General features: G+C 41.6%; 1 protein-coding gene across 2 annotated transcripts in view; it reads left to right on the top strand.

Annotated features, from left to right (window-relative positions):
- Window positions 1,446-12,063, top strand: part of TRIP11 (thyroid hormone receptor interactor 11) — a 68,627-nt gene continuing 58,009 nt past the window's right edge. Inside the window, exons 1-2 of one of the 2 annotated variants that reach the window (XM_005695321.3) lie at window positions 1,446-1,974; window positions 6,125-6,186. In XM_005695321.3, the coding sequence (XP_005695378.2) occupies window positions 1,836-1,974; window positions 6,125-6,186 (201 nt within the window). In that variant the 5' untranslated portion in view covers window positions 1,446-1,835. The remainder of the gene's footprint in view (window positions 1,975-6,124; window positions 6,187-12,063) is intronic. The other variant, XM_005695322.3, reaches the window with a different exon arrangement.

The following is a 12,063-nucleotide window of genomic DNA, read 5'->3' as shown; positions in this document are numbered from 1 at the left end:
GAAACTGGTACACATAGAAGTTAAGTAACCTACCCAAGGTCACACAGCTAATAAAGATCTAGGCAGTCAGACCCCAGTGTCTGCACATCTAATCCCTGGGCAAAGATGCCTTTTAAAAATATATATATAGAAAAAATTTAATAAACACTTCCAGTACAAGATACAAATTTTATTCTAAAAGCATTCAGATTTCAGGGAGGGCTACTAGTCTTTGGACATGAACTTGGCAAATGCTGGGAGGTGGTGAGGGATAGGGAAGCCTGGCACACTGCAGTCCACGGGGCTGCAAAAAGTCAGATGTGACTCAGTGACTGAATAACAACACTCTTCCTTGGTGCCATCATATTTCAAACACTGGAGGCATTCCTAATGTTCCATTCACAAATAATGAAATCTGTAATGACCCCTGCTGTGAATAAAATCAAGGAGAAAGGTGCGAGTATATTAGGTTCTATGTTTAAAAGAACTGCAGACCTATCCTATTTTCAAAGTCAAAAATGTGGCTGTCTCTCTGGCCAAGTAGTGTAGGTCCACATAGCCCTGCAGCAAATGCCTGAGTCACGTGACCTTTTTTCCTCTAGGGAAGGTGTGTGCACCAACTGTGTAACTGAGTACCCTGGGAGGGGTGGGCCCTTGCAGGTCTACTGTCACAATACCCTACGAGAGAGTTCACATTAGAAGAGCATTTCTTCTGCATAAAGTTGCCCCGCTGTCCTCTTCAGAGTTACTTTGAAACAAGTAGTCTGTATATTTAACTTTACAGGTTAGGTTGGTTTCACGAAAAAAAAAAAAAAATAGCTCTTCTTATACTAAAGAAGGCATTGGTTTCTCTGCTGCCTTTCTCTGCTGGAAAGGCAGCAGAGAAAATTTCCACTGTGAAGGTAATCAACACAAGTATGTTTGCCGCCTGGACATTTGAATTTGCAACCCATCCTTTTTGTGTAGCTTTGGTTCCTACCGTAGTCCCCAGTACACAGCGGCCCTTGACAGGGTGTAGAATAATTGTCACAGTACACATGTGATAAGTTATGTAAAATCCACTTCTGATCCGGTGGAGGATCCCCGCCCAGTCTCCTCGCACCGCTGCTTTCGCGAGGGTAATAGGAATTAACACATTCAGGTTTCCCCAAGAATAAGAGTCCGTGGGGTTCCCAGGCTACGCCGGCTTCGGGGGGCACCCACTGAGGGTCCCCTCTGCCTAAAACCCAGCTGCACTTGGAGAGAGCGCCGCGTCGCCGCGGGTTCCGGTTGGTATTCCACCTGCTGCCAAAGCCGGCGGGCTACGTGGACGTTGACCTTGCCCTGGGGCTGGAGGCTGCGGCCACGGCGGCCGCACGCAGTCCTCCGCGATCCCATGTTCCCCTGCGCCCAGGACACGTCCGGCGGTTCTTCAGGGCCTTTCTACGCTATCACGGCGTCTCTCTATGATCCATAGACGCGCTCCTAGTGGGTGTCATGGCGGCCGGCGTCGAGTTGGCAGGAGTTGCCCACGGAACTAGGGAAAGTCACTGAAGCAGAAGAAGAAGTGGCCTAATCCGGATGGTGGGAAGTCGTGAGAATGCGCGGAGGCCCACGGGGCTGACTGTATCACTGGAGGCAGGACCCTGGTAAAGTCTCAGGCCAGGCCTTTGCGTTTCTAATCAGAGCCCGGCTGTTGGTGGGATCCCCCGAAACCGGCGTGGACTGGGAACCATTCCCCAGTCGTGTTATCGATTCCTGAGTGTTGTGATTTGGACAGTCCTGTGGAGGCAGCGGTTCGAGGACATTTGGCAGAGTAGTCCGACGACGCTGGCTGCTTTTCTCGGAGCAGAGCGGACCTTCTCTAACCCGCAGCGATGTCGTCCTGGCTTGGGGGCCTCGGCTCCGGCTTGGGCCAGTCCCTGGGTCAGGTCGGGGGCAGCCTGGCTTCCCTCACTGGCCAGATTTCAAACTTTACGAAGGATATGCTGATGGAGGGCACGGAGGAAGTGGAAGGTAACAGCTGGGGCGATGGAGGGAGGGGTTTATTGGGACCCTGGGAGCGTCCGTTTGGTCCCCAAGTCCATCTGTCATGAGACGCAGACAGGTCTAGAGAAGCGTCACTCCGCCCTTTTTTCTTTACATTTCTCCTTTTGCCTCTTAAGTGATCTTCTCTAATGAGAGACCATTGTGGGGGGGGGGGGGTGTGTGTAAAGAGTTCTGGTGGTTCTCCTTTGAGTACCCGGGATAGCTCAGAGCAGAGTGAAACTGCCCTCACATCGCGTAGAGTTTATTTTTCTTTGGTTCATCCACACCCACCGCTTACTTTGGCCTTAACTTGGAGGCGGAACTGATTTTGGTCCTCTTCCTTTATACCGACATAGTTTAAATAATCATTTGTATAATGACACGTAGTCACTTTTTTTGGCGAGAGGGGGTTTCTTCGATTTTCGTAACTTAATTAAATATTTAGTGGCTCTTACCCTTTCTTACTTGAATATATGTTAGTGAAACATGAGTGTGGTTTTCCTGTTATTGTATATTTTTGCTAATTCTGATGGCATATTACAGCGTTTCAGCTGAGAGTGTATTTTCATGCCTAATCGACCAATGCCTCCCGTATTGCTCAGGAGGGCAAGGAAGGTAACCCTGTTCTTCGGGTCCCTTTAGCAACCTGCACTCATTTTTGAAGTCCTCATTTTGTTTTACTAATGAATAGTGACCAGGAGTTACATGGTAATCAATGATTAAGTTAATTGCTGTTTTGATTTCTTGATACTTCGTTCATCAAGTAGTATTTAGATCAAAAGAATTCTTTAATTTCAGTCTAGGTCTGCCTCCAGAGAGGGTGGTCTTTTGGATGAGAGCAGTTCGTTTGCTAGTTTTGTTTGTTGTAAATAAATTAGCATTCTGGTTTAATTTTTTAATACTGATTTAATTGAGTATGCCTGTTTATTTGGTTGAAATAGAGAAAGATAGTTTAATTTAGAAAGAGTATCTATACTTAGGATTTCTGTGGGGTCTATTTAGAAGGGAAGAAGATTGGGTAGCTGCTGTTAAATGGTAGCTGGTACCATTTAACTGCTTGGGGTACCCCTGGGGTGGGAGGTACATCAGGTGGGACGGGTTGAGGTGGGAGTTAAAGGGATTCTTCCTGTGTTCAGGAAATGATCATGTGACATTGAGGGCTGTCAGAAGCAGAAAAGGGCTAGCTAGCTAACCTGGGGAATGCCTAGTCTCTCCTTGTTTCCTAGATAGGGGAAAACAGTTGACTATTTCTTTGACCCTAAGCCAGAAACTGCGCACTTCCTCCTCCAACTTGGATGTCTTAGGGGCTTAAGGTGGAATTCATTTTGTTTTTCCCACCAAATGTGCTCCCGTATTCTTTCTTTTAATGGTTTCACCATCTACCCGTTCTCCTAAACTTAGAAATCTTTGTCTCTTTGTCAATTGACAAATCTTTGTCAATTGTTTTGCCTCTTTTTTCTCCTACTTTCAATTGGTCACCAAATCTTATTCATCTGGTGCCTGAAGTATTTCTTATATTTGTCCTTTCCTTTATTATTCCTCCTTCTTTAGTTCCCATCCCTGTTATCTATCCCACACACTATTTCTCTTTCATGTCTTGTCACTTGTTTCTTTCTCCTTTACTCCATATTCTGTTGTGTTACCAGTTACTTTTCTAAAAACAAATGTGCTTTAAAAATCTCTTGACTCTGTACTTACCGGATAAAACTCAAACTTCTTAACTTGGGGAGACAAAAACCCTATCCTATCTGGGTTCAACCTATCTCAGTCTTATCTCTTGTTCCCTCCCCCTCTCTCTCAATAGCCACATAGATGTATATTCATATACACAAGCATGCTTGCACCCAGGACTTCTGTACAGGGAACTTCGTGAGGTACCTACACAGCTCCAAGCCTATGCACGGAAAGCCGTTCCTTTTTACCTCCTCCTCTACCCTCCTTGGAGAAGGCAGTGGCAACCCACTCCAGTCCTCTTGCCTGGAAAATCCCATGGATGGAGGAGCCTGGTACGCTGCAGTCCATGGGGTCGCTAAGAGTTGGACAGGATTGAGCGACTTCACTTTCACTTTTCACTTTCATGCATTGGAGAAGGAAATGGCAACCCACTCCAGTGTTCTTGCCTGGAGAATCCCAGGGATAGGGGAGCCTGGTGGGCTGCTGTCTATATCTTGGAGAAGGAAGTGGCATCCCACTCCAGGATTCTTGCCTGGAGAATCCTCTGGACAGAGGAGCCTGGTGGGCTGCTGTCCATGGGGTCGCACAGAGTCAGACACGACTGAAGCGACTTAGCATAGCGCGCTACCCTCCTTTGCCTGGAAAACAATTTTTCCTGCATGACCCTGCTGACATGTCAGGTAGCCGGTGAAACCATTCTCACTCCATGGCAGGTTGAGTTGCTTGTGTCTAACAGAACTTTGTGGATCTCTCTCTGACAGCTCTGTTTTATTTATCCTTGTATTACTGGGATGTGTGGTACCTTCCTTGGTGCATAGTACATGTTTAGTAAAAATTTTGCTAAGTGATTAAAAATCTGCTTTTATTGTTTTGTCTTTGTATTAAAATAAGACTTGCTTAACATCTAGTTTATTGATTTTATAAATCATTTAAAAATAGGGTCAGAATGCATTTCATTTATTCTTTCAACAAATGTTTATTGTCTACCTTGTGCCAGCAATGAACAAGATAACAGTTCAGAATAGCACTATTGATACAACTTGAAAATTATCTATAGTTACAATATCAGAAAGTTGCTATTCTACCAAGCACTATACTGATTTAGGAGCTTGGGCTTTTAAATCAGACATGGATTGAAATTCCACATCCATGGGTTACAGATTGTGGGGTCTTCAGCAAATTATTAAATACTTTAAAAAGCAAAGTTTTCTTATCTGTTAAAAAGAGATAATTATACCTATCATGAAGTTGGGAGGATTAAATGAAATCATGAATGTAACATACCTAACCTAACACTGTGCCTAGCAAATAGTAAGCATTAATAAATGATGGTTGTTATTTTTGTTTTCCCTCATTGAGGAAAACTTTTTCCGTCTGCGTAACATCTCCCATTTATATTAAAAAGGCCATATTCTGGGGAGAAGGATATGGAGGGAGGTCTTCATGACCTTGTTTTTCTTTAATCTCTCTTTGAAACAGTTGCAGCTTCTAACAGTGACCTTCCTAAACAGATTAGATTATAATTTGTTCTCTTCTGAGTAGCAATTAGACAGTCTTGTCAGAGTTTCAAGCAATTTGTATAAACAACCATACAAGTATCCCCACCTAGTGATTTTTCAAAACAAGAAGAGCAGGTTTGTCATTATTATTTATTGGATGCCACTTGTATTTTCCTTTGATTTAAACTATGATTCAGAGAAGTTATTTTTATAGTATTAAAGGGCTGAAAGTAATGAAAAATATTAATATTTAGAAAACTAACTGGATGGAGGTTGATTATCTGGCAGCATCAACTGCCATTTTGGTCCTCTGACTTTCCTTTTAAATGAAAATGTACAAAACAAGACTGAGTTCATTCTCATTTTCAATAACTTGTGTCCATGTTACTCAAAATAAGGGTTCTTTTACTGCATTTTTATTGTTTGTTTAAGAAGTCACAAATTTTTTTTGGTAGTATTGGAAGCAGAAAAAGTAAGACCTTAAACCCCAGTTGCATAAGAAGTTAGAAATATGTCATTGGGGATTCCCTGGCAGTCCAGTCGTTAGGACTTGGTGCTTTAATTGCTGAGGGCCCAAATTAAATCCTTGGTTGGGGAACTAAGACCCCACTGTGGGGGCAAAAGAAAAAGAAAAATTTTTTTTGCATCCTATTTGCATACCTTTCATCAAAAATTATACTAAGCAAACAGAGCTTAATTTTCCATTACAAAATTTTAATGAACACTTCCAAGGGGTAAAGGTAAATGCTGTTGAATATGGAAGACAAGCAGAATGACTCATATGACAGTAAACATCTGTAACAGTGGAGGATAGTGATAACAGTCAAGTGATGTTTGTCTTCTGAATTTGTCCTAGATCAGCATACCATTCTGTTTAAAGCTCAGTGAAGTATATTTTCCTAAAGACGCCTGTTTACTTCACATGATGTTGACCACATACTCAGTATATGCCGTTTCTTTTGTAGCAGATTTACCTAATGCTAGGAGAAAGGAAGTTGAAGCCATTCATACAATCTTAAGATCAGAGGTAAGGAAACTTAAAGATTTAGATTTTTCTTTTTTGAAACCATGAGTTATTTACACTTTATTTCAGTCCTGTCTTTTTAATGCGCTTTTTCTCTTCCCCTTTATCTTAGTTTTCTTGTCTTTTTTGAAGCTCTATCATCTTCCTTTGATGAAGATATAATTACATGTTACTCCACTTTTCTGTTAAATATTCCCACCTCTGCTTCTGAATAGTGGAAAAAGGAAATCTGCCAAATATAGAAACAATAGTGGCAACAATTTATCATTTCAAGGATTTACAATGTTTTAATAGTGTGCTAAAACTGTAGTTGTACATTTAAGTGTAATGTGAAGAACGCACTTCTGTTTAATATAGAGTTTTTCATTCCCTGATATTAAAAAGGTGTGATATTTGTATGCAGAGAATGTGGAATGTAAGAATAGCAAATTAATTTTACCATTTTTTTTTTCATTATTAGTCAGTGCCTTGTGATAACTAGCTCTGGTCATTGTACTTAATAGGGATGACGAAAACTTGAAAAGAGTTCAAAGGTAAGCCATAAAAAAAATGAAAGGTTTTAAAATGGCATCTATTTTAAAGTACTAAAGACATCTAACCATTGGGTTGGCCAGAAAGTTTTTTAGATGTTATGGAAAGCCCTGAATGAACTTTTTGGCCAAGACAATGTTTAGCCTTTGGATAAGAAAGATGAGGGAGTGCGTAATAGTATTTCAGCAAACAACATTCTTAGAGGACTGTGGTAAGCATGTTCCCCTTGCTAAGCCCATAAAAAAGAAAATGGAATTTAAATATAAGAAAATACTTTCTGACAACAAGCATCATTGAACTCTGGTCTATATTACCAAGGGTTTCCCAATGACCCAGCAGATAAAGCATCCACCTTCATCCACCTTAATCCACCCCTATTAAATGCAGGAGACACAGGAAATGCGGATTCGATCCCTGGTATCAGGGATACCCAGGGAGGATATTGGATCCTCCAGTATCCCCTGGAGGAGGAAATGGCAACCATGCTAGTATTCTTGCCTGAAAAACCCCATGGACAGAGGAGCCTGGTTCCCTACAGTCCAGTGGGTCACAAAGAGTTGGACACTACTTAGCAACTGAGTGTGCACACGTTAGATTACCAGCGTAAGATTGTAAATTTGAAAGTGGAGGGATCTCTCAAGAGGGATTACTGAAGTTTTCTGCCTCAAGGTGTGTGTGTGTGTGTGTGAGTGCTCAGTCATGTCCAACTGTGTGAACCCATGGGCTGTAGTCTGCTAGGCTCCTCTGTCCATGGAGTTTTTCAGGCAAGAATGCTGGAGCAGATTGGCATTTCCTGCTCTGGGGGATCTTCCTGACCCAGGGATTGAACCTACATCTCTTGTGTCTCCTGCATTGGCAGGCGGATTCTTTACCACTGCACCACTTGGGAAGCCCCATTCTGCCTCAGTAGAAGATGGCAGTTTGGTGGCACTTAAGAGACCTTAGCTGTAATTACCTATTAGTAGGTGTTTTTGTCGGAAAAGGCAGTGGCACCTCACTCCAGTACTCTTGCCTGGGAAATCCCGTGGACAGAGGAGCCTCATAGGCTGCAGTCCATGAGGTCGCTAAGAGTCGGACACGACTGAGCGACTTCACTTTCACTTTTCACTTTCATGCATTGGAGAAGGAAATGGCAACCCACTCCAGTGTTCTTGCCTGGAGAATCCCAGGGACAGAGGAGCCTGGTGGGCTTCCGTCTATGGGGTCGCACACGACTGAAGCAATTTAGCAGCAGCAGCAGCAGGTGTTTTTGTGACAGATAAACTTAATAGCTTCTTTGTAAGACCAAGATAGAAAATAGTTCCTACAGTCTCTAAAGAAATCCTTGAGAGAGTACTCACTGTGGGTATACCCAGAAAAATTAGATGGCAGAGATGTATGTAGTGGCATTAATTAAGCTAAATTTTCCTGTATATGTTTGGAGCGGGAGATGGGTGTAGTAAATGGGATTAACCTGCTTAGTGAATGACTGTTCTGTATTGAACTTAAGGAGGAAGATAGAAATGTTCTGTCCCTCTGTTGATTTCAACTCTAGTCTCTCTCCTAGTATTGTCCTTGGACAATAGCAGATATGATTCTAGTGTTCACAGGTATTTATTTTTGGTATAACATATCCCTAAGTGATAGACAGCTTCCTTGTTTGATACTTATTCAGAGTACTCTGAGCTACTCGAATACTAGAGGATAACATACTATTGAATTTCTCAACAGTTTTATTTTCCAAGGTGATTTTGACTATACATGATTCCTGCCTTCCCTCAGCACATAAACACTTTGTAAAGGTAACACCTTATGTGATGGTAAAAAGAAGGTGAACATATGATTAAAACCAGTAGGAAATTACAATAGAAAATTCTGTTTATTTAGGAAGCTTCAGTATAGACAGTTCAGTTCAGTTCAGTTCAGTCACTCAGTCGTGTCCGACTCTTTGCGACCCCATGAATCGCAGCACGCCAGGCCTCCCTGTCCATCACCATCTCCCGGAGTTCACTCAGACTCATGTCCATCGAGTCCGTGATGCCATCCAGCCGTCTCATCCTCTGTCCCCTTCTCCTCCTGCCCCAAATCCCTCCCAGCATCAGAGTCTTTTCCAATGAGTCAACTCTTCGCGTGAGGTAGCCAAAGTACTGGAACTTCAGCTTTAGCATCATTCCTTCCAAAGAAATCCCAGAGGAAATTAGGTGTTAATATTTGAGATTAATTAAATTAGTTAGGCTTCCTGAGTTGCAAGTAATAGCAACCAACCTAAGCTAATTTAACCATCTGTGCCAAGGGAAATAGTCTTCCCATTTACCATCTGAACCCAGTGGACTCTAATTTTCCTGTTAAATTATTTTATAAATAATTTACAGAAGTAAGAATAAAGCAGTAGTGAAAAACTTCCTCAGAAATTTCAGTGAGCACTTACAACAATTAAAATTTTTATTCTCTAAGTTTCTGCCTTTAAAAACATTTATACTTGTGTGTGTGTGTGTATGTATGTGTGTATGTATACACACATATACATACATATGGTTTCCCAGGTGGCTCAGTGGTAAAGAATCCTCTTGCCAATGCAGGAGCTTCAAGAGATGCAGGTTTGATCCCTGGGTGGGAGATATCCCTTGGAGGAGGAAATGACAACCCACTACAGTGAGTTGTGTCTAACTCTTTTGCAACCCCATGGACTGTAGCCTACCAGGCTCCTCTGTCCATGGGATTTCCCAGGCAAGAAGACTGGAGTGGGTTGCCATTTCCTTCTCCAGATCTTTCCGATTCAGGGACTGAACTCACGTCTCCTGCATTGTAGGTGGATTCTTTACCACTGAGCTACCTGGGAGCCCTGATTAATTCTTAGGATGATAAAATAGCAACAAATGTTTCAAGGTACAGAAAAAACAAGATCATTATGACCTCATGATTATTCTTAGATTTATAAAAGTACCCAGTGTACCCCATGGTAATTACAAAATAAAATATTTTTGTTTGTTTGTTTCCTAAGTATATATATAGTTTTTCTTTTGGAAGCTACTAAGAAAGAATGTTATAAATATCAGTCCTTAGGACTGCTCAAAAAATGAAACTCAAAAACTAGAATTGGTTTCAGTAGACCTTGATAATATAAGAAGGGTTAAGCACAATGGGATAGTTAAGGATAGAAATATGAATCTTATGGATCCCAAGGGCAGAAATTTTAGCCAGTCTTTTAGGAAATGGCTTCAACCAGAACTGAACACCATCAAGAATCTTTCTCATTTTTATTCCTCTCTCTTCCTAAGTGAACAATGCAGAGAAAGAGAGGAAAACAGTAGAATGGGAAAGAGTAGAGATTGCTTCAAGAAAATTAGAGATACCAAGGGAACATTTCATGGAAAGATGGGCATAATACAGGACGGAAACAGTATGGACCTAACAGAAGGAGAAGATACTAAGAAGAGGTGGGAAGAATACATAAAGGAACTCTATATAAAAGATCTCAATAACCCAGATAACCATGATTGTGTGATCACTCACCTAGAGCCAGACATCCTGGAGTGTGAAGTCAAGTGGGCCTTAGGAAGGATCACTACAAACGGAGCTAGTGGAGATGATGGAATTCCAGCTAAGCTATTTCACATCCTAAATCAAATGCTGTTGAAGTGGTGCACTCAATATGCCAGCAAATTTGGAAGACTCAGCAGTGGCCACAGGACTGGAAAAGTCAGTTTTCATTCCAATTCCAAAGAAAGATAATGCCAAAGAATGCTCAAACTACCGCACAATTGCACTCATCTCACATGCCAGCAAAGTAATGCTAAAAATTCTCCAAGCCAGGCTTCAACAGTTCATGAACCAAGAACTTCCAGATGTTCAAGATGGATTTAGAAAAGGCAAAGGAACTAGAAATCAAATTGCCAACATCCGTTGGATCATCAAAAAAGCAAGAGAGCTCCAGAAAAACATCTACTTCTGCTTTATTGACAATGCCAAAGCCTTTGACTATGTGGATCACAACAAACTGGAAAATTCTTCAAGAGATGGGACTACCAGACCACCTTTCCTGCCTCCTGAGAAATCTGTATGCAGCTTAAGAAGCAACAGTTAGAATTGGACGTGGAATAATAGACGGTTTCCAAATTAGGAAAGGAGTACATCAAAGCTGTATGTTGTTACCCTCCTTATTTAACTTAAGTGCAGAGTACATCATGCAAAAAGCTGGGCTGGATGAAGCACAAGCTGGAATCAAGATTGTCGGGAGAAATATCAATAACCTCAGATACACAGGTGATGCCACCCTTAGGGCAGAAAGCGAAGAGGAACTGAAGAGCCTCTTGATGAAAGTGAAAGAGTGAAAAAGTTGGCTTAAAACTCAAATTTCGAAAACTAAGATCATGGCATCCGGTCCCATCACTTCATGGCAAATAGATGGGGAAACAGTGGAAACAGTGAAAGACTTAATTTTGGGGGCTCCAAAATCACTGCAGATGTTGACTGCAGCCATAAAAGACCCTTGCTCCTTGGAAGAAAAGCTATGACCAACCGAGACAGCATATTTTGCTAACAGAGGTCCATCTAGTCAAAGTTATAGTTTTTCCAGTAGTCATGTATGGATATGAGAGCTGGACTATAAAGAAAGCTGAGTGCTGAAGAACTGATAACTTTTGAACTGTGGTGTTGGAGAAGACTCTCGGAAGTCCCTTGGACTGCAAGGATATCCAACCAGTTCATCCTAAAGGAAATCAGTCCTGAATATTCATTGGAAGCACTGATGCTAAAAGCTGAAACTCCAACACTTGGCCACTTGATGTGAATAACTGACTCATTGGAAAGATTTCCCTGATGCTGGGAAAGATTGAAGGCGGGAGGAGGGGGTGGTGACAGAGGATGAGATAGTTGGATAACATCACCAATTCAATGGACATGAGTTGGAGCAAGCTCCAGGAGTTGGTGAAGGACAGGGAAGCCTGGCGTGCTGCAGTCCATGGGGTCGCAAAGAGTCAAACACGACTGAGCAACTGAATTGAACTGAACTCAAAATTTAAGTAATTTTTTCCATATTTTCCAATATCTTGAAAGATTGTGATATCTAAATTTATTGAATTATATTTAGAATATTTTCTGTACTTTTAAGTGTAGTTTTTCAAACAGTTCTAGTAGTGGTTTTCAAAATGATTTTTTCAGAGATGTCTTGCTCAGGAGGCTGGGGTTCAGTCAGACAAGTAATGTGAGGCTTTGGCCTCCTACCTATACTTCAACCATAAGTCTTTTTATAAAGGGTTTCTTTAAAAAACTTGTACTGATGAAAAAAAACAAAAACTTGTACCGTTCAGGGAGAACACAAAAGTTGAAACATGTAATCTAGGTCACTCATTTTCCTGACATTTATTGCCT

This window comes from Capra hircus, chromosome 21 (genome assembly GCF_001704415.2).
Source record: "Capra hircus breed San Clemente chromosome 21, ASM170441v1, whole genome shotgun sequence".
NCBI lineage: Eukaryota > Metazoa > Chordata > Mammalia > Artiodactyla > Bovidae > Capra > Capra hircus.
Note: the sequence above shows the minus strand (reverse complement) of the source record. Positions and strands in the feature narration are given on the sequence as shown.